General features: G+C 43.7%; 1 protein-coding gene across 2 annotated transcripts in view; it reads right to left on the reverse strand.

The window, feature by feature from the left end:
* The window catches only part of PHLPP2 (PH domain and leucine rich repeat protein phosphatase 2), a 75,831-nt gene extending 53,654 nt beyond the window's left edge, over positions 1-22,177 (reverse strand). For both annotated transcript variants that reach the window (XM_079759899.1, XM_079759898.1), the window contains exons 1-2: positions 22,050-22,177; positions 12,972-13,264 (exon numbers count right to left, since the gene is read on the reverse strand). In XM_079759899.1, the coding sequence (XP_079616025.1) occupies positions 12,972-13,264; positions 22,050-22,148 (392 nt within the window). In that variant the 5' untranslated portion in view covers positions 22,149-22,177. The remainder of the gene's footprint in view (positions 1-12,971; positions 13,265-22,049) is intronic.
* Between the last annotated feature and the right edge of the window lie 85 nt (positions 22,178-22,262).

Here is a 22,262-nt window from a genome sequence, read left to right on the forward strand (position 1 = left end):
ATCTTCCAGTGTCAAAAGGAATTAGACTTGCTCTGTATTGCTCCAAAGAATGGGACTAGGAAGAATGAGAAGTTGTTGCACAGGTAAACGGGTTAAAAATGAGGAATAATGATGAAACAGACTGCCTCTCAAAATAGCTCACAGAGCTAGGAAGCCATCTGTCACCAATATTTTAAAAGAGACTCCTTAAGAATCACATTGGGCCAGCTCATCTTGAGGGTCTTTTAGAACTCAAGCGGCTACTCCATTTCCAGGGTATCTTCCTAATATAACCCTGCTATTATTTTTGGATACAGAATTTAATGTATTTAAATATCAAAATTCCATATAATGATCACATATTCAGGACCAAGAAATAATACTTTCAGGTTAAATCTCACTAGTTCTATTTTTTAACTTCTCTCTAGAAAAACCCAGGGAAATGGAAACATCTTAATTCTAATGTTCAAATGATCAAATCTTCTTTCCTAAAAAGGCTCTGTAGATTGATGTATTATAGAACTATACACCTGAAACCTATAGTTTTATTAACCAATGTCACCCAATAAATTCAATAAAAAATAAAAATTAAAAGAAAAGGCTCTGCTGATTTTGAAACCTCTCTATATTATAATATCCACCTAAAGAAAGTATTTTCCCTGGTGGGAGAAAAAAAAAAATCAAGAGGATCTCCACATCTGCTCTTATTAATTTAGCATAAATGAGTAAACAAGAGATATTTCAAGAACTGCAAAAACAAGTAAAATGAGGGACTAATTCCATTTACTTATTAAACTCATCTGCTTAAAAGAGTAGAGAGTAAGGGGGAGGGAAATGCTGTAATATGCTTACAGATCAATTTTGTGTTTCAAAGTTCCAAAAGTTTAACAGGATGGTAATTAGCTATTTGTTAAAACTCTCACATATCAAAGGAAAATTATATACAGTACTGTTAAACAGGTGTAGGAGAGAGTAATGTTGGCAATGAAAGGTTCGCAACACAGCATTTCTAACTTGCTTAAGTTAGTAAAAAGACAGTAAGACTACTGAAATCGTTTTAGTTTGCTTCTAAGGTTTCTAGTAGTTACTATGTCCTTGTGAATCTGAATATATATGCATATGGTTATTTCTCAACCAATACAGTAATGCTATCAACACTGGTTTATAGTTCCTTAGCCAATAGTAGCCAACAGTTATTTTAAATAGCATCCACAATTAAGAGAGGAATAAATTTCATTCCAAGTATCACTTCACAATTTTTAGTTAATGCCTTAGCTGGTTTGGCTCAGTGATTGGAGTGTTGGCCTGAGGTCTGAAGGGTCGCAGGTTCCATTCTGGTTAAGGTCACATACCTCGGTTGCAGGCGAGTGTGGGAGGCAACCAATCAATATGTCTCTCTAGCATCAATGTTTCTTTCTCTCTTCTCTCCCTCTCTCTCTCTCTCTCTCCCCCTCCCTCCCTCCCTTCCCTTCTCTCTAAGAAATCAATGGGAAAAATAACCTCAGTTGAGGGTTAACAACAATAACAAAATTTTATTAATAATAGTGAGAGGCAAAAGTTCATATTATCGAAATCCAAGAAAGGGAATAATACATTATATCAATGACCCTAACAAAACAGTGCAGCACTCTGGACATCAAATTCAGATTAAAACTTAATCCCTGGCCACTTATAAAGGTAAAATCTGCAAATGTTAAGATCAGCAATATAAGACGACAAACAGCAACAATAAGGATACTTCAATGAACGTCTACTCCATGCCTGACGCTAGGCTAGAAGTGTTTTACATTTCACAAGGCTATGCCTATTTTGCAAAAAAGAAAAATGGGGCTCAGAGAGTCACATAATTAGTACTAATGGTATCAAAGTTCCCACCTGTACTGGTTTCATTACAAAACCTAACTTCTTTTAGGCAAACCACATTATTTTACATAGTTAAAATAATTTACACAGAAGAGAATGCAAAGCACTTCATATGTTAACTTATATCAAGGAACCTAAAAACTTGTTTTAAATTACTTTATTCCATTAAGTCTAATACACTATCATTTGAAAAATACGCTATTTTTGTCCTGGCTAGTATGGTTCAGTTGGTTGGAGTATCATCCCGTATACCAAAAGGTTTTGGGTTCAATTTCCAGTCAGGGTGCATACCTAGGTCACAGGTTCAATCCCCGGTCGGGGCATATAGGAAAGGCAACCAATTGATGTTCTCACTTACATTGATGTTTTTATCTTTTTCTCTCTCTAAAATCAATAAGCATATCCTCGGGTGAGGATTTTATATATGCTATTTTTTATGCATCACTATTGTACAGTAAAGAATCTTAGTAGTGTTTGTCCCTGGTAACTGGGAGGGCGATTCTAAATCCTTGGAATTTCCTGAGTAATGGGAGTGTTTTATTCATGAGCCCCTTGCATCACCCCTGAGTTTATACTTAAGAGATATGATGACTCAGGATAGGGGCCGGTCCCCAGAAAGACCAACCACGTGATGAGAGGATTTGGTTGGAACTAGGAGCCAAGCCAGCCTGTCTTGGGGGAGGAGTGAAGGCTGGAAGTTGCGTTCCAAGCACATGATCATTCAAGTCTACCCAATAAAAACTGTATCCAAGTTCCATGGAGCTTCCTGGTGAGAGAATGCATTAATGTCCTGGGATGGTGACATGGGAGTTGGGAAGTAAGTTCTACCTTCAGGACCCTTAAGTGTCTCTTCATTTGGCCGGATGGGTCCTGATTTGTATCCTTTATACTAAAACTGTAATTGTAAGTGTATGCTTTCTTGCATTCAAAGTCACTCTAGTGAATTACTGAACCTGAAGGGACCAAGCCAGCCTCCTAACTTGTACCCAGGAGGTCAGAAATGTGGCCGGCATGTGCAGTAAGGGCAATCTTTTTGGGGACTATGCCCTTTAACTTGTGAAGTCTTTGCAAACTCTGGTGGTTAGTGTCAGAATTGTATTGTAGTAAACTAGATGGTACTGCAATAACCATTAAGAAAAACAAAACAAAACACTGCCAATTAAATTATGACCCACCAACAACTCTAAAACATAAGCTGATTTCATAAGTATTAAAATAAAAAAAAGAATTTAAATAAAAACAAATTAATGTATAACACATTCTTTTGTTGTTGTTGTTAATCCTCACCCCAGGAATATGTTTTCCACTGACATTTTAGAGAGTGGAAGGGGGCAACAGGATGAGAGAGAGAGAGAGATAGAGAGAGAGAGAAACATCAATGTCAGGGAGACACAACCATTCGTTGCTTCCAACACATACCCTGCCAGGGCCAGGGATCGAACCTGCAACTGAGGTACGTGCTCTTGACTGGGAATCAAACCCGAGACCCTCCGATACCCTGGCCGATGCTCTAACCACTGACCAATGCTGGCTAGAACTATAAGACATTCTTTTAAAGTTTTTAAATAGTATAGAAATATGAAGCACAAAACAAAAATAATCTTTTCCCTTCTTCAGTGATAATCCATTCAGTGTGTGTGTGTGTGTGTGTGTGTGTGTGTGTGTGTGTATTTTTTTTTTAATCCTCACCAAAGGATATTTTCCCATTGATTTTTAGAAAGAGTGGAAGAGAAAGGGAAAGAGAGAGAAATACCAATGTAAGAGAAACACATCCATTTGTTGCCTCCTGCACGCACCCCAACCAGGGCCCGGGCCAGGAGAAGCCTGCAACCAAGGTACATGCCCTTGATCAGAATCGAATCCAGGACCCTTTGGTCCTCAGTCCGATGCTCTATCCACTGAGCCAAACCAGCTAGGGCAGTATATATTCTTGATATAGTAGGCAGTTAGTCATAAGCAGATTAAGAAGGATCGGCCAGGTACTGAAGGTCACCAGGAAGGAAAGCCCCAAATGCCAAGTAACTGGGAAAACAAGTACTGTTGATGGGACCTCTCCCCCAGGTGACCTTTCCTCCTAGCAAATCGCTGGTCATGCAGTTTAAACCTCTGACCTTTCAGATCACTGGTCATTTGGGACTCTCCCTTAACCTTTCCTCCCCAGCATGTTGCTCATCATTTGGTAGAACAAGGGGCCGGAGAATAGTCTCATATGATTCGAATACAAGCCCTTATACCACCTCTCCCTTAAGCCCTCAGGACAATGAGGCTCTGACCTGCAACAAATAATCCTAGGAACAAAGCCTTGGGGCTGTTTGTGGTAGGCAGCTGGACAGACATGAGCAGAGTAAGGAAGATGGGCCAGGAACAGAAAGCCCTGGGCGCCTAGCAACTGGGAAAACAAGCCCTAGCCAGTTTGGCTCAGTGGATAGTCAGACTGAAGGGTCCAGGGCACATGCCCGGGTTGGGGGCTCGATCCCCAGTAGCGGGGTGTGCAGAAGAGCCGATCAATGATTATCTTTCATCACTGGTGTTTCTCTCTCTCTCTTTCTCTCTCTCTCCCCCTTTCTCTCTGAAATCAATAAAAATAAAAATTAAAAATTAAAAAACTGGGAAACCAAGAACTGGCCCCCCAGGGTGACCTTTCCTTCCCTAGCATATCCCTGGTCATGCAGTTAGGACCCTCCCCTGACCTTTCCTCCCCTGGCATGTTGCTAGTCTTGCCAGTTAGCCCCCTTAGAGGGGGCTGGAGAGCAGCCCTTAAGCATTAAGCCCCCAGGACTTATTAGGTTCTGACCCACATCAAATACATGTAAGCCTCAGTTGTGTTTTAGCTCCAGACCCAGAAAAGCAGCAAAATCAGACAAGCAATGCCATGACTGACATCACGACCAATATATATATACTAGAGGCCCGATGCATGAAATTCGTGCACGGGTGCGGTCCCTAGGCCTGGCCCGTGATCGAAGCGCCAACTTCTGGTGTGGAAGGGCAGGTCCCAGCTGACCTCTGGGCCCTGGGCAGCACCTGGGCCCTGGACCCCTGCGCACCCCCCTCTGCCTGAGTCACGGCACCCAAGTCCCCACGCAGAGATGTGGTGAGCACAGTCGGACACCGAGGGCCAGGGCACAGCGTGGGCCTCTGGGCTGCCCAGCGGTGCCGTATGGAAGCCGGGCGGGCAGCGTGCTCTCTCCCAGCCAGCCTCGCAGATGGGCTCCTGCACGAACCCATGGGGACCCCGACCGGCCCCTGCAGTCCTGGCGGCTGTGGCCCAGCTCACCCAGAAGAGGCCGCGCAGGTGCGGGGCAGGCTCCATGCAAGCCCTGCCATCCCAGGGAAGGTTAGCAGGGGGAGTGACAGCGAGCTTGATGGACACCCTGCATTCTTACCGCACCTCCGTCCCCGTCACCCCTGCCCCTGGGTAGCCAGCGAGAGGTCGCAGCCCCCTGCCCGGGCACATGTCACTGACGCCCACCATGTTCTACGCTGCCCCCTGGTGGTCAGTACACGTCATACTGGACGGTTGAACTCCCGGTCGACCGACTGCCTGAGGGGACAATTTGATAGGTTTTTATTATACAAGACTAGAGGCCTGGTGTATGAAATTCATGCACTGGGGGGGGGGTGAGCGTCCCTCAGCCCGGCCTGCACCCTCTCACAGTCTAGGACCCCTCGCTCCTTACCGCCCACCTGCTTGCTGCTCCCTACCGCTCGGCTCACTGCTCCTTAGTGCTGCTGTGGAGGCGGGAGAGGCTCCTGCCACCGCCACTGCACTCTCCAGCCGTGAGTCCAGCTTCTGGTTGAGCAGCGCTCCCCCTGTGAGAGCGCACTGACCGCCAGGGGGCAGCTCCTGCCCCCTGGCGGTCAGTGCACATCATAGCTACCGGTCGTTCTGGTTGTTCCACCGTAATGGTTGCTTAGGCTTTTATTATATAGACTAGAAGCCCGGTGCATGAAATTCATGCACGGGGGGTGTGTGTCTCTCAGCCCAGCCTGCACCCACTCCAATCTGGGACCCCTCGTGGCATGTCTCACAATCCAGGACTGCTGGCTCCCTACTGCTCACCTGCCTGCCTTCCTGATTGCCCCTAACCACTTCTGCCTGCCAGCCTGATCACCCCCTAACCGCCCTCCCCTGCAGGCCTGGTCACCCCTAACTGCCCTCCCCTGCAGGCCTGGGCCCCCCCAACTGCTCTCCTCTGTAGGCCTGGTCACCCCTAACTGCCCTCCCCTGGAGACTTGATCGCCCCCAACTTCCCTCCCTTGCAGGCCTGGTCCCTCCCAACTGCCCTCCCCTGCTGGCCATCTTGTGGCATCCATCTTGTGTCCACATGGGGGCAGCCATCTTGTGTGTTGGAGTGATGGTCAATTTGCATATTACGCTTTTATTAGATAGGATAGAGGCCTGGTGCATGAGTGGGTGCTGGCTGGTTTGCCCTGAAGGGTGTCCTGGATCAGGGTGGGGGTTCCCTTGGGGCGTGGAGTGGCCTGGGGGAGGGGCCTGTGGTGGTTTGCAGGCCAGCCATGCCCCCCAGCGACCCAAGCGGAGGCCCTGGTATCTGGGATTTATTTATCTTCTATAATTGAAACTTTGTAGCCTTGAATGGAGGCCTGGGCCAGCCAGTGTGGGTGGAAAGCTTGGCTTCCTCCATCGCCAGAGAAACCCAAACCTCCTGCTTGCTCCATGGCTGCAGCCATCTTGGTTGGGTTAATTTGCATACTCACTCCTGATTGGCTGGTGGGCATGGCTTGTGGGTGTAGTAGAGGTACGGTCAATTTGCATATTACTCTTTTATATTATATAGATAGTAAACAAAATTTTAGTGACTTGTAAGAGGTCATCCAACAAGTCACTGACATAAAAGGAAATAGAATTCAGGATCCCAAATTCCTAGGGCAGTGGTCGGCAAACTCATTAGTCAACAGAGCCAAATATCAACAGTACGACAATTGAAATTTCTTTTGAGAGCCAAATTTTTTAAACTTAAACTATATAGGTAGGTACACTGTTATTAACTTAATTAGGGTACTCCTAAGCTGGCCTTTGCTAAAAACTCAAGGGGCCCAAGAGCTGCATGTGGCTCGAGAGCCACGGTTTGCCAACCACTGTCCTAAGGCATTATTTTCTGATACACATATTATTGTTTCTTAGCTTATCTTAAAAGACAGTCTATCAAACACAGGAATCGTAGTCATTTTGATGACTAAGAATTAAAGCAAATATATCATCATGAGCCAAAGGGCACTCCATTTTATCACATATGATCTTGTTACAACTTTCCAGACAGAAGGCAATGATTACACTAAGCTCCACTAGTGAGTCATTTATCACTTAAGCAGTTCAATAAAAAAGACTGACCAACTATTACCATGTAAAAAGCAATGGACTGCGAGACAAGACACTGTGTTCCCACCAAAGTACTAGCACCAGGCAGCTGCGGGAATGTGCTTACAACCTGCCTCTCTGGGACTCTGTTTCACATCTATAAAATGAAGGGACTGGTCTCAGTGATTACCCTTTGGGAAAATCACTGGCCTTCTGGGCAAGGCAAGTCTTTGTTGTGTAAGGCAGTCCCACACATTGAGGACATGAAGGCTTTCTGGCCCTTGTCCCCCGAATGCTGGTAACTCTCCCCAGTAGTTGTAACAATCAAAAAAACCCTACCCTTTGGATGTGAGGGCGATCTGGCTGCGACATCTGTCACCCCATTGATCGCCAGGGTTGATTCGGCTGATCTGGCTGGCTAGGCGGGTGTCCCCCTCCTCCCTCACCGATCCATGTGCGTCCCTCCCGAAGCTGCGCGCTCGGTGGAAGAGGACCACCTTCCCCCCAGAGGAGAGGACCGGTCTTCAGTCAAGGTGTACGAGTAGCTGCACTCCCCTGCTAGAACCTCCAAACAAGCTCTCAAGGTCCAAAAAAACCCTACCCCCATACATATTTCAAAATTTTAGAAAGGGTAGAGGGTGGAAGGGCTATTAGGTTAGAGTAGACTTCCTTTCCCTAGAAAATGATGTCTCTCAGGGCTCTCCAAGTGCTAAAATTCTATAAATTAGTAACCTTCAATTTTACTTAGGTGACAAGTCCATGACTGGAAAAGAGTACCAAAAGAAGGAAGTCATGGTTGATTTGGAAAATACATGATGCAATTTTAGTCCCAGTAATCTCATTTCTAGGACCAAGCCCAGGAAAATCAACAATGTAAAGATTTATGGGCAAAGGTTTAGTTATCACAATACTAGTTCTAAGAGTTGAATAACCTGAAACAACTCAAATAGGTAACATTTATTGAGCACTTATTTGATGCCAGACATCATTCCAAGTACTTTACTTCCTTGCTCCTCTAAGTGTAGCACATCACTTAAGAGCCTAATACAAAATTCCAGGCCCCACCCCAGACCTACTGCATCAGAATCTGTATTTTAGCAAGCTCCCAGGTGAGTTTAAGAAACACTAGTTGATAAGTATTAATTCATTTAATCTTCATAACATGTACAATTTATCCTCAAGACAACTCTATAATGTAAATATTATCATTCTTCCTTTTACAGATTAGTAAACTAAGGCACAGAGCATTATGAAACTTGCATAGTAACTGTCAGAGCCAGGATCTAAACCCACACACTCTCATTCCAAAATCCAAGCTCTAAACCATTATTGCATATTATTTCTCAATTTTAAAACAGTATCTCCATAAAATGGAATACTCTGTATCAATTAAAACTGCTTGGCCAGAAATCACATTTGGTTAGAGCACTGTTCCAAAAGGCCAAGGTTGTGGGTTCTATCCCCAGTCAAGGCACATACAAGAACCAACCAATGAAAGCATAAATAAGTAGAACAAAAAAAAAAATCAATGTTTCTCTCTGTCTCTCTCTCCCTTCCTCTCTAAAATCAATAAATTTAAAAAAATTTTAAATAACAAAATAGTGGTATCTAAGGAATTTTTAATGACACAAGAAAATTAATTGAAGTAGGCAGTAAATAAAATTGAATATATGGTATGACCCTAAATATGTAATTTTTTTAAAAAAAATTTAATTGATTTCAAAGAGGAAGGGGAAGAGAGAAACATCAATGATGAGAGAGAATCATTGATTGGCTGCCTCCTGCACACCCCCACTGGGGATCAAGCCTACAACCCGGAATCAAACCGTGACCTCCTGGTTTATAGATCAATGCCAACCACTGAACTACACTGGCCCAAATATGTAATTTTTAAAAGTTATACACACCCTCACTTTGAAAAAAATATGGGGGAAAAATGTTACCATGGGTAGGCAATATATGGGATCTGGTGTCAGAATGCCAGAGTTCAAATTCCAGCTCTACCACTTATATATAGCTCAGTGATCTTAGGTGAGATGTGTAACCTTTTTAAACCTCATTTTCCTCATCTATAAAATGTGAATTATATTTACATCATGAGATTGTTGTGAAGATTAAATGACATTATCTACAATCATTAATCATTAAAAATTATTTCTCTTTATATTTTTTCTAAAATTTCTACAATGAATACATATTATACTTCAGTAAGCAGCAAAAAAAAAAAAGTCCATTATGAAGAAAGTACCTTTTCCTCTAATTAAATAACATAAGACTGAACTCAAGCAATTAACCATTGAATAAGGCAGTTAAAAATGATCTTTAAATAAGTATGATTAAATAGTGAAACTGAGTAAGGGACACCGTGCCAGTCTCTCCCGGGAGGGCCTTTACTCAGAACAAAGTCCACCATCTATCTTGAATGATTTAGGCCATTCCAACTGCCTGTAGTACCTCCCTGACCTTGAACAGGTTGCCAGACCTCTCACAAAGCCTCAATTTTCCTCATTTGAAAGGAATGATATATTACCTCCCTTGGAGTTGTGAGGATTTAACGAGAAAATGTGTAAAGTAAACACACTGATAGCAAAAGAAAGCACTTAATGTTAGCTAAAATCTATCATCATCATCATCTTCATCATCATCATCATCATCATTCTTTGGCTGAATGAGACATCTTGAGCTCCTACTCCAGCAATGAAAATACATTCATTTTTTCAAACCACAGTTCAATAGTGTTTTCATTATTTTCCAATCAATTATATCTTCAAAGAGCTACTTCATTATAAAATTATCAAGGCCACAAGGCTAAAAAGAGGCAAGTTTGTCTCCACTGTAAGTAGTTTAGATTCACAAAAGTAAATTACATCATATTTGGATTCTTTTTTTTCTACTTCTCTTTTATTTTCTTTATTGATTAAGGTGTTACATATGTGTCCTTATCCCTCATTGCCGCCCCCCTCATGCCCTCACCCCCCTGATGACTGTATCCATTGGTTATGCTTATATGCATGCATACAAGTGCTTTGGTTGATCTCTTCCCTTACCCCCACCCTCCCCTGCCTTCCCTCTGAGGTTTATAATGAACAACATAAACTGATGAACGAAAACAGACCCAGAGACAGAGAAGCATCGATCAGACAGTCACATTTGGATTCTTAATTAACTAGTAAGCCAATTCAGGTGGGGTTTCCTCTACATTGTTACTATCTTTGTATGCATATACACTAGTATACACATGAGTAAGTCTTATGTTTAAATATATCAACTCCATCAACCACTACCAGCAATATGTAGGTCAAGGCTTTCCACCTGATAAAATTAGATCAGAATCAGTATTAAGATTTAGAAAAGCCTAAGGATCACCCTGTCTGATCCTTTCATTTTACGAATGGATTTAGGAAATGTAGTTAACTGGTGAACAAGGAAAACATTCAAATGCTAATCTTGCCTACGGCCATACCACCCTGAACGCGCACGATCTCGTCAAATGCTAATCTTTTTCAGGAATTAGTCCAAATCCTAAAAGGAACACATACTAAACCTCAGTTTAGACTTTTAAAAATGACATCAATTTTTAGCTCAGTTAAAGGTGTTACTATTACTTACACATTTAAGGTGTAAGTGGAAGCTTCCTTTCTCACTTTCAAGCTGAATCCACAGTTTTTAATTATTTCAAGGTATTTCTTTATTACAGAGAAGGGGGAGGAGAAAATCATGGGTCAGGCTGCCAGGCCAGTAAAGCCAGGTCAAGTGGAACAGGGAAACTGAGACAGACAGCTGAACAAACTGGCAGAGCAATTTACAGCAGATACAGATGGTCACCTCCCTAGAAATAACATCTAGGACTCAGCTGTATTTCAGATCCAGATCCAGAGAAGCAGCAAAACCAGATGGATGACACTAGGACAAGCTGCAATGATAATGATCCCCTGCCCTGACACTGACCCATCAGTGGAGACCACCACCCTGCAGGAGCACACCTAGAAACTGATGAATGTTCTACTGAAACCCCCCCCCCCCCCCCCCCGCCTGGGACCTCCCCTAAGATCCCCACCTGCACGAGAGACAAAGCCTCAAGACAGAGGACCCCGTGCACTCTCTCCCTCTGGGGAGCAGCACCTGACATCCCCTTTCCCCTCTTCTTCCCCCACAGGCATGTACCTCCTAACCTCTGGGAGAGCCCACAGACGTGCAACCTGGGGAGCGATGGGCAGTGGCAGCTCCTTGCAGGCTGGTCCCCTGAACCTGTCCCCAAGGCCCCTTTTCTCCGACTCCCCAGAGAGCCGGCAGCCCAGCCTAGGCTCTCCTGTGGCTTCTGCTACGCGAAGCCCTTTCTTGTTTTACTGTCCCCAGCTTTAGTGAATGTTCCCTCATAGTCACCTGGACTTGTACTGTGAAATTTTTCCTGCATGACTTCAAGAATCCACACACTACTGGCTGGCCCTAGGCAGACCCACCAACGGCCAGTTCCCCTTCCCGTTAACAAGATACAAAGAGCTATTTGACATCTAATTCAAAGAATAGTAATTTGTTAAAAAAAAAAAAAAAAAAGAATCAAAGAGTGCACATGCACAGTATAATACTTCCTCTCTGAAATCAATAAAAATGTATTTTTTTTAAAAACATAAATGGCCTATAAACCTATGAAAATATGCTCAACTTCACTCATTAAAATAAATAAAATTAAAGCAACAAAATAACAAAATTCCCATCAAATTTGCAAGAATTTAAATCATTAGGGTTGAAAACAGATTTGTCCTTGGAATGTTGCCTTAATGATTCTCTAATTTAAAAACTGCTGACAATCATTTCTAGTCACAGCAAGTATGCGTTCATACATGAGTATGTGTCTACATTTATATAAAAAATTTAAAAATAAGAGGGAAATAGATATATTTTTACATTATTCATCAACGTATAACTTCTATAAAGAGGAATTTGACTATACATATCAAAATTATAAGTGCACATATCCTTTGATCCAGCAATTCAACTTACAGCTGACTTCCACATAGGAAAAATAGCATAGGTACAAGGATACTCACTGCAGCTCTGCTTGTAGAAGTAAAAAAATAGTAACAATCTGAATGTCCATTCATAGGAGATTGGCTATAAGTATGGTAAACTCATGAAATGGTAGACTCATAAAATTATGGTAGACCAAGCAGCCATTAAATAAATGAAAACTATATCAATATTAATATGGAAAGCTCTAAATAATAAATCAACATGTTATGTAAAGCACCATTAGTTTTAAAATTTATATGTAAACAGCAACATACTCATGCATGAGCATATATACTATTCACTCTATTTCCTTTTATGTATTTCACTTTTGTTCTACTTACATGTATTATTTAAAAAAATTTTTTTTTGCATTTTTGTTTATTGATTAGAGAGAGAAACCGATTTTGTTTCACTTATTTATGCATCCAATGGTTGATTGTTGTAGGTGCCCTGACCAGGCATCAAACCCGAAACCTTGGCTCTTTGGGATGAGATGACGCTCTAACCAACTGAGCTACCGGGCCAGGGCTAAAAAAACTCTTAAAATGTTTATTTTAAATTTAGATATCTGACTTATTGTGTACTCCAAATGAGGTAACTTCAAATTTTCCTTCACTGACAGTTTTTAAATTTAAGAATCGTAACATCAGCATTCCAAGGAAAAACCTTTTTTCACGCCTAGTGACAGCATCGCCAACATCAGTTCCAGCACAATCAAAACCCTAACGCGCACTTCCAAGCAGAAACACGGCTTGCTCACTGCAGCAGCATTAGAGTGGTGAGACTCAGACCTTACCTGACCAGGTCGCCATGAAGCTGTAAATAAAGACTCTCCCTTCCCTCTCCAGCACATATTTCTGATGCTGGAGTCTCTACTGTGCAAAGGACAAGATGTAAGTCAGAGGAGGAGGAGGCGGAGGAGGAGGCAGCGGAGGTGGCGCTTGTAGTGGCAGTGCTCGTGCTCGTGTCTGCTCCATAAAGGTAAACACAGCCTCTCTTCACATCTTCTCTCAGCCAGTCTCTTTCTCGAGAACCAAACCTACTTCTCCTATTCAAACAATTTCTGCTCCCATTGCGTTTCATATTTCTCTAAAAAAAAAAAATCATGAGAAAAAACATCAGCTAAAACGAGTTCGACATGTTCAGTCCTCACCCCACTTTCCAATCTACAGTCACCAATACTCTGCTCAATCGAGTAGTATCTCCTCTCACCTCACACAGCCTTCAGCATATGCCATGCTCATTCTTAACCTGGCAAACTTAGTTTTTGTTTTTTAAGATTTTTTAAAGCTATTTTTATTTTTTCATTTGATTTTTAGACAAAGGGAGGGAGAGAGAGAGAAGCACCGGCTGCCTCCCGCATTCGCCCGGACCAGAGATTGAACCCACAACCTGGGTATGTGTCCTGACTGGGAATCGAACCTGCCACCATTTGGTGTATGGGATGACACTCCAACCAAGGAGCCACACTGGCCAGGGCCAAGCTTAGCTTTCTTTACTGTTATAGCAGTTCATGTCTGTCCATCAACTTTTCTAACCCTTTCTTTTTTTTATGTTTTCAGAAAAATGTCAAGAATAATAAAACATCTGTGTACCTACCACCCAACTTTCACAAATTTTAATATTTTGTCTTATTTAGTTCCGGTCATTATGCTAAAGAATCTGTAATAATAAAAGCATAATATGCTAATTAGACTGAACATCTTTCCAGATGAAGCAGGGGCTGTAGCCCCGGGATCGAGGCAGCCGCAGGCTGCGGCTGCAAGGGAGGGATGCAAGCAGCCACCACAGCTACAAGGGAGGAATCCAGGTAGCCACCACGGCTGGGAAGGCCTACTCTTGAATGAATTTCGTGCGTCAGGCCTCTAGTGTGTATATAGACATATATCCTATAAAATCAAAGCCTAATATGCAAATTGACCGAAGGGCAGAATGACCAGTTGCCGTGATGCGCACTGACCACCAGGGGGCAGATGCTCAACGCAGGAGCTTCCCCCTGGTGGTCAGTTCGCTCCCACAGGAGAAGCACCGCGCAGCCAGAAGCCGGGCTCACGGCTGGCAAGTGCAGCAGCAGTGGCAGGAGCCTCTCCTGCCTCCGCGGCAGTGGCAGTGCTAAGGAGCAGTGAGCCAGTGGGCAGTAAGGAGCGAGGGGTCCCAGACTGCGAGAGGGCGTAGGCCGGGCTGAGGGGACCCTCCCTGCAATGCACAAATTTCGTGCACCAGGCCTCGTGTGTGTGTGTGTGTGTGTGTGTGTGTGTGTGTGTGTGTATACTAATAAAAGAGTAAGATGCAAATTGACTGTACCTTCACTATGACCACCAGCCAATCAGAATTGAGTATGCAAATTAATCCAACAGAGATGGTGGGTTAATTTGCATATGCAGGTGCCCAGCAGTCGGAGGTGGGACGCTTGCGTCGTCGCCATGGCAACAATGCAGGCGTTCCGCACTGCCCCAGCCTGGAGCGAAAAGGCGGCTCCGGCCAGAGCGAAGGCGGTGCCAGCAGCCAGGGTAAGGAAGGCTCATTCTTCTCATTCTTGCACAAATCTTCGTGCATCAGGCCTCTAGTATATATATATATATGTATATATGTGTGTGTGTGTGTGTGTATACATATATACACACAATATATGTTCTTACATATACAGCTTAAGCCACCTGGTACCCTATCCCAATCCCATGCCCCCCTCTCTCTCCCAGAAACACTCTACTACTGTATTTGGTATTTATCATTGTGTTAATTTTCTTTTTAATATATGTTTATTGATTTCAGAGAGGAAGGAAGAGAGAGAGAGAGAGAGAGAGAGAAACATCCACGATGAGAGAATCATGGTGGATCGGCTGCCTCCTGCAAGTCCCCCCCTGGGGATCGAGGCCACATCCTGGGCATGTGCCCTTGACCGGAATCGAACCTGGGAGCTTTCTGTTAGCAGGTCAACGCTCTATCCACTGAGCCAAACCGGCTCGGGCTCACTGTGTTCATTTTCACAGATGTTTGCCATATATGTATATCCTATAAACTACATGTACTTCATTTTACATAATTTAAAACTTTAAATCCTAGCTTATGTTTTGCCCTGCAATATTTTTATTAGGTTCAATGTTGGTTTACATATATCCATGCTAATACACCCAGCTCATTCATTTGAATAATATATCATTCTTTAATACACTGCAATTTATCCATTTTCTTGCTGGTGGCATTTAGTTTGTTTCTAATTTTTCCCTGTTGGAAACAATGCTGCAATAAACATTTTTGCAAACTGCAAGTTTCTCTAGGGTCCTAACCCTCTGTGTTATATCCCAAATAATCAAGTACAGAATCAACAAAATACCTCACAAATATTCTTTCCTTTCTCACGTTACAAAAAAAACTACTGTTGCGTTAATTCAGGCATGTGAAATTCATACACATTGTGGAGCCACTGTTACCTCAAGGCAAAAACAATTGCTACAGCTATGTAACAGAATTGTAAAGATCAACATTTACCTGCTCTATTTTTATGAGCCCTTTCTGTTCCCTTTCAAAGAAATGTCCACTAACTACACTGACATACCTCTCCGGTGTCATGCCTTTCACTGTTTCAGGAATATCCAACAACCCGTAACTCCCCAAACACACCAACTAATCCACAATTCTATGATTTGTCTGAAATGTTTGCTTCATCTTGTCTACCTGACTAGCCATTCATTAAAATTCTATGCCAATGTCACCCTCTCTACACTCTTTTGAAACTTTCCATGTCTCCCATCTCCATTTTTCTCCTCCCAGGCAGAATTAATTTCCTAGTAGAAGGAATTAATGACTACTCTCTCCTCAGCAGAACTTCACCTTGAGCATACTTCCATTTCTATGCAGATTACAATGGGTTTTAAGTATTTATTTGATATTTCTTCTTTTCTTCTACACTGATAATCTATTATTAGTGCCTTCACACCTGAGTGGCTCAGAAATGCATGCAAAACTCAGCTGACCTCACAGAAATGTATTCCCACTTTGCACATTAGCCCAATCAGCTCTGGCAAGAAGTTAAACAAACATGGAAGGAAACATCTCCATTTTTATAGAGAAACTTATAATATTTTCTTTGTATCAGCCAAAAAGTAAATAAAATACTTTTACTACTATTCCTCACTGGAAAACAGCAATACCTATAAATAAAGCAAAATTATTATTTTTTTTATTTTAGAGAGAGGAAGGGAGAGGAGAGAGAGGTGAGAGAAACATCAATCGGTTGCATCTCGCCTCCCGTAAGCACACAACTGGGGATGGAACCCGCAACCTAGGTATGTGCACTGACTGGGAATCGAATGCACCACCTTTCAGCGTACAGGATGACGCTCCAACCAACTGAGCCACACTGGCTAGGACAAAATAAATATTATTTTTGTAATTACTGAGATTAATATTTTAGGATAACTGTAGCACCTAAAATTCAATTTCTAAAGACAGTGGATAAAGAGGAACGAAAAGTTAGAAGGTATTCCCATGTGGGAAGAAGATAAAACAAGAGTGAGAATGGCTTCACTGTTTACGTTTAGGAAAACACAGGTAAACTGGTTATTTTGCAGATCCTAGGGATTTGAGTATAGCTATTCAAAACCATGAAGATGATTACTGGTTCTAACTTTAGATAAGTAGGATAAACCCCTGCAACAAGTGGGAACTAGGTCTCTCTTCTCATCAAGAGCATTTTCTTAAAGCTGAATATCTCAGAATTAATATCTTAAGTATTTATTTTATAGACACAGGGGCCATGATATTTGTACCACTAAATAATGCTAACCATTGAATAATTCACAGGTTAATTTGAAATATTCTTTATTTTTTAATCTTTGGAAAAGATCAACTGGTCCATCTGAAAACAGTATTCTATATGGTACATTCATACGAAGAAGTTCTGCACTCAGTGGAGAGAAATTTTGCTCACTGCTATTAAGAGAGGGCAAGTAGCCACTATTCCACACAAGCACCAAAAAGCTTCTTTTTTAAAAAAATGTTTTTAAGCCCAATAATAGCCCACCAACCTTCTGTCTAAAGAAAGTCAAGAAAGACCCCAGGAAGTATTCTATTAGTTCACCCATGATTTTTCTTCTGTGAGGATTTTTAATATGTATATATATTTCCTTTAAGACTATAAATTCCTTAAGGAACTTTACATTTTTTATTTATTTTTTTAATATATCTTTATTGATTTTTTACAGAGAGGAAGGGAGAGGGATAGAAAACCAGAAACATCCACGAGAGAGAAACATCGACCAGCCGCCTCCTGCACACCCTCTACCGGGGATGTGCTCGCAACCAAGGTACACGCCCTTGACCAGAATCGAACCTGGGACCTTTCAGTCCGAAGGCCGACACTATCCACTGAGCCAAACCAGTTTCGGCGGAACTTTACATTTTTTAAGAGGATTTTTTAAAAACTGATTTCAGAGAGGATGGGAGAGAGAGAAATATCAATGATAAGAAAGAATAACTGATCGGCTGCCACCTGCACACCCGCTACTAGGGATCGAGCCTGCAACCTGGGCATGTGCCCTTAACTGGAATCGAACCTGGGACCCTTCAGTCCACAGGTGGACGCTCTATCCACTGAGCCAAACCAGCTAGGACTTTAAGAGGATATTTTAAATTAATTCCTTAACATCATTCTTTTTTTATTATTATTTTTTATTTCAGAGAGGAATAGAGAGGGAGAGATAGAAACATCAATGATAGGAAAACATCATCGACAGCTGCCTCCTGCACATCCCCCACCAGGGATTGAGCACAAAACCAGGGCATGTGCCCTGACTGGGAATTGAACTGGTGACCTCTTGGTTCCTAGGTTGATGCTCAACCATTGAGCTACACCGGCCCAGCAGGAACTTTACATTATTGAAATATACGTATTATTGGTCAAAGAATGTACCTCCTGGCTATATGATATATTCCACAGAATGAACTTCAGTAGATATTAATGGATATTTAAAAGACCTAGATACTAAGAAAGCACAGGCCTTCTAGCAACAATCTAGATGGGGGGGGGGGGGGGGGGAGACATCCAGCCCACGGGCCATATAAGGCCCAAGAAATCATTTGGTCTGGCCCTGCCAAGGCATTAAGGGTGAATTAATTAAATGTTTAATATAGCAGGCTAATTTTTTAAGTTGACATTTTTAAAAAATATATATTTTATTGATTTTTTTTACAGAGAGGAAGGGAGAGGAATAGAGAGTTAGAAACATCGATGAGAAAGAAACATTGATCAGCTGCCTCCTGCACACCCCCTATTGGGGATGTGCCTGCAACCAAGGTACATGCCCTTGACCAGAATCGAACCTGGTACCCTTCAGTCCGAAGGCCGACGCTCTATGCACTGAGACAAACCAGTTAGGGCTAAGTTGACAATTCTGTATGAACTATGAATGATGTTCTAAACATCCAAATGACCTTTCGCAGAAAAAAAGGTTCCCCACCCACGGCCTAAAGAGCATCAGGTAACTGCTGGAAAGGCCAGTACCGTCCTCAGAGATGCTTTCAGCTTTTACAATCACTACTCCACTGGAATTGCTAGACTGAGAACATTTTATTTCCTCCCAACCTTACTCTTACATAAGAACTGTTGATCAGCCGAAACCGGTTTGGCTCAGTGGATAGAGCGTCGGCCTGCGGACTCAAGGGTCCCGGGTTCGATTCTGGTCGAGGGCGTGTGCCTTGGTTGCGGGCACATCCCCAGTAGGGGGTGTGCAGGAGGCAGCTGATCGATGTTTCTCTCTCATCGATGTTTCTGACTCTCTATCCCTCTCTCTTCCTCTCTGTAAAAAATCAATAAAATATATTTTTTTAAAAAACTGTTGATCAATTTATCTATAAGAGAACACAACCACTAGTATAATCACGTTTTGCATCAAACTAATGTATAAAAAGCACATTTAAGATTTAAAGATATTTCTAGCCAGGACCGGTTTGGCTCAGTGGATAGAGCGTCGGCCTGTGGACTGAAAGGTTCCGGGTTCGATTCCGGTCAGGGGCATGTACCTTGGTTGTGGGCACATCCCCAGTAGGGGGTGTGCAGGAGGCAGCTGATCGGTGATTCTCTCTCACCGATGTTTCTAACTCTCTATCCCTCTCTCTTCCTCTCTGTAAAAATTCAATAAAATTTATTTAAAGATATTTCTAGAAAGCAAAGTCTTTAGAGTAAGCCATGAATTAAGTACTCACTTCAGTACTTAATTCAAAACACTATTATTCAAAACAATAATCTCATCACATTCACTGGCTAGATTAGTTATAACTTCATATCTTCTATATGAAGAGTAAAAAAAAAAGAAAATCCCCAAACTGGAGGAAACATCTAGAAAAATGTATGCTTCAAAGGTACTCCCAATAACCTTAAGAGTATTAAAAATATTACACTAGGTCGTGGGTTCAATCCCCAGTCAGGGCACATACAAGATTCTACCAATGAATGCATAAATAAGTGAAACAACAAATTGATGTTTCTCTCTCTCTCCTCTAAAAAAATCAAAATAATAATAATAACATCACACTACTATATTCCAACTACAACTATAAAGGGGTACATCTTTAGCACCTTTTGAATCAAATTTTCCAAAACTCGATACAAATGGACCTAGAGCTAATCTGGCTAAACTACACTAGCTTAGTTATATTAGACTTTTTATGAAGACCTGTATTTTCTGACAATTATGTCCATAATTTGGTATTAAGTATAAAATCGTTACAAAAAAGAATGTCTTTTCCAAAGGGTCTTCAGAGAATAATGTTGGAGAGTATCACTTTCCTCCCAATTCAGAAAGTCTTCTATTTACATATTCTTTTCCAGTTTCACTTGGCACAAACTTCAACCACTCAGCTATTTAAGGGAACTTCTGTATGTAGAACGCATAGCTCCTATGTTCCATAGTCGATCCCATTTATTTGCAAGGATTATATAAAGCATTAACCATATGCAATAAAGCCGAGAGATTCAAGCGCCTTCGACAGTCAGCCTGCCACACCACCAGCTGAGCACTGTAATCAAGATCAATTTCTGGAATCTTTCTAATGGTCCCCAGAGTGGAACTCCAGGGAACCAGTGGTGGGTAGAACCACTTCCGGGCAGTGTAGGAAGGCAGGACCCTGCAATAAAGATGGTCATTTCTCAATTCCTTCCCTCTCATAACTCTCTCCCCACACAAAAAAAAGGAAAAAATTTATTTAAAAAAGCTAAAGTTGTTTACCTTCTAGACCAGAGGGGATTACCTATCTCTCAGGCCTGCCATTTCCTGATAAATCCAGCTGGTTGAATTTTTTTTTTTTGGTTCATTCAGTTTACATTTTTGTGACCTTATGGTTTTAAATAAATATCCAAAAGCATTTGGGTAATTATATTTGCAGCTTATGGTTAAGTAAGTTACAGCAAATATGTACAAGGTTTAAGCACAAGTGGAGATAAACTATGAAAAGTTATTTCTTTAAATCACTGGATTAAGACTGGAAGGTAGTAGCAAAAGCACTTCAGTATTTTAGTGGCTTCATGGATTCACCAGGTGCTTCAAATCTATGATTTTTTTTTTCCAGTGTTCCCATCTTTGTGACGTCCTGCTAATAATCTTAATGACAAGTATATTGTGCTCACCCTCATTCCCAATGAACAACTATTAACGTATTTTTTAACATCATGGATTTTCATTGTTTTTGCAAAATATTTTTGATTTTGCAAAGTATTTTTGATTTTGAAACATATCTAATCTTCTAATTTTTTTTTAATCTCTCTTCCTTCTCCCTGGAAAGTTTTAAATCCTGCTGACGCCTCTTCTAAAACTCCAGAAGGAATTCCCTTCCATCTCCAGGAAACACCTAGTTTACATATTTGACCTACAGAAAGAATTCTTTCCAAGTATTCCGAGGGCCAGTAGAAAACTCCATCCAGTTAAGTCTCCCACAACCACTCCTTTTCACCATCTTCACTGCTCCCGCCCCATCCCGCATTCCCTGTGCATCTCAACTTCTTGTCATCACCGTCCAGGCTCCACTCCCCCCCCCCCCCCCAATTGCCTGCATCTGCCTTCAAGTCCTCCTACTCCCCCCAATTCCTGCCAGAATTCCCGCAAGCTGCCTGTTGCATAACGGCTCCCCCATTAGCATCTCCCCGATCGTCAGGCCCGCTCCGCCAGCAGGAATGCCCCTTTCTGTCCAGCCCCTCCTCCCTCCTCCCTCCCGCAACACGCCCAGCGGCTCCCGGAGCCGGGGCTCCTCCGGGGGTTCTCTCCCCGGGCGGGGCGGGGCGGGGCGGGACGAGCTGCCAGGCGGGCGCCTCGCGTCGGAGCGGGCGGCGGGTCCGAACTTCGGTGGGAAAGCCCGAGGGCAGAGCCGGCCCGCTCCCCAGCCCTGCCCCCGCCGGCGCACCCCGCAGCGCCGGGCCAATCGCCGCCGCCATCCTCGCGCCGGGGTGATGTCTTCAGGTGTCCGGGCGCAGCCCTGCGTACTTCCAGCCGGGCTCTCGGGCCGGGAGCGCCCGGCCCCCGGTGCGGCGCCGGCCGCGGAGGCAGTGGCGGGCCCCCGGGCCCCGGAGGAGCCGGCTGGCGGCGGCGGCCGGGAGGACGCTGGACCCAAGGCGTGGGCCTGCGAGGAGGGTGGCTCGCGGCCAGGGATGGGCAGCGGAGGGGACGCAGGCGGCCGAGGCCTCGGCGGGGCCAGGCGCGAAGGCCCGGGCGGGAGCCGCGGCCCCCCACGCGGGGCTGCGGGGCGGCCGAGCAGCCCAGCGGACTGACTGACTGACTGACGGACGCGGGGCGGGGGTCGCCGGCCGCCTCGGCCAACGCGCGAGGCAAGGGCGGCCGCTCCCCGCCGGCGCCGCTTCTGCCACCCGCTCGTCCGCCCGCCTCACCTTCAGGACCCGAATCCCGCCCGGCCGGCGGCTCGCAGGCGCTTCGGGCGGCTCCGGGGGCTCGAGCGGGCCCGCGGGCCCCGGCTCCACCTCCCCCATCGGCGGCAGAGGCTGCACAGGGACGCCCGGCCGGCGCGACGGCGCGCGGAGCCTCGGAGGCGCGCGCGAGCAGCCCGCGGCCCCGCCCCCGCGCCCGCAGCCCCGCCCCGGCCC

The sequence above is a fragment of the Cnephaeus nilssonii genome (assembly GCF_951640355.1).
Source record: "Cnephaeus nilssonii genome assembly, chromosome: 20".
Classification (NCBI taxonomy): Eukaryota; Metazoa; Chordata; class Mammalia; order Chiroptera; family Vespertilionidae; genus Cnephaeus; species Cnephaeus nilssonii.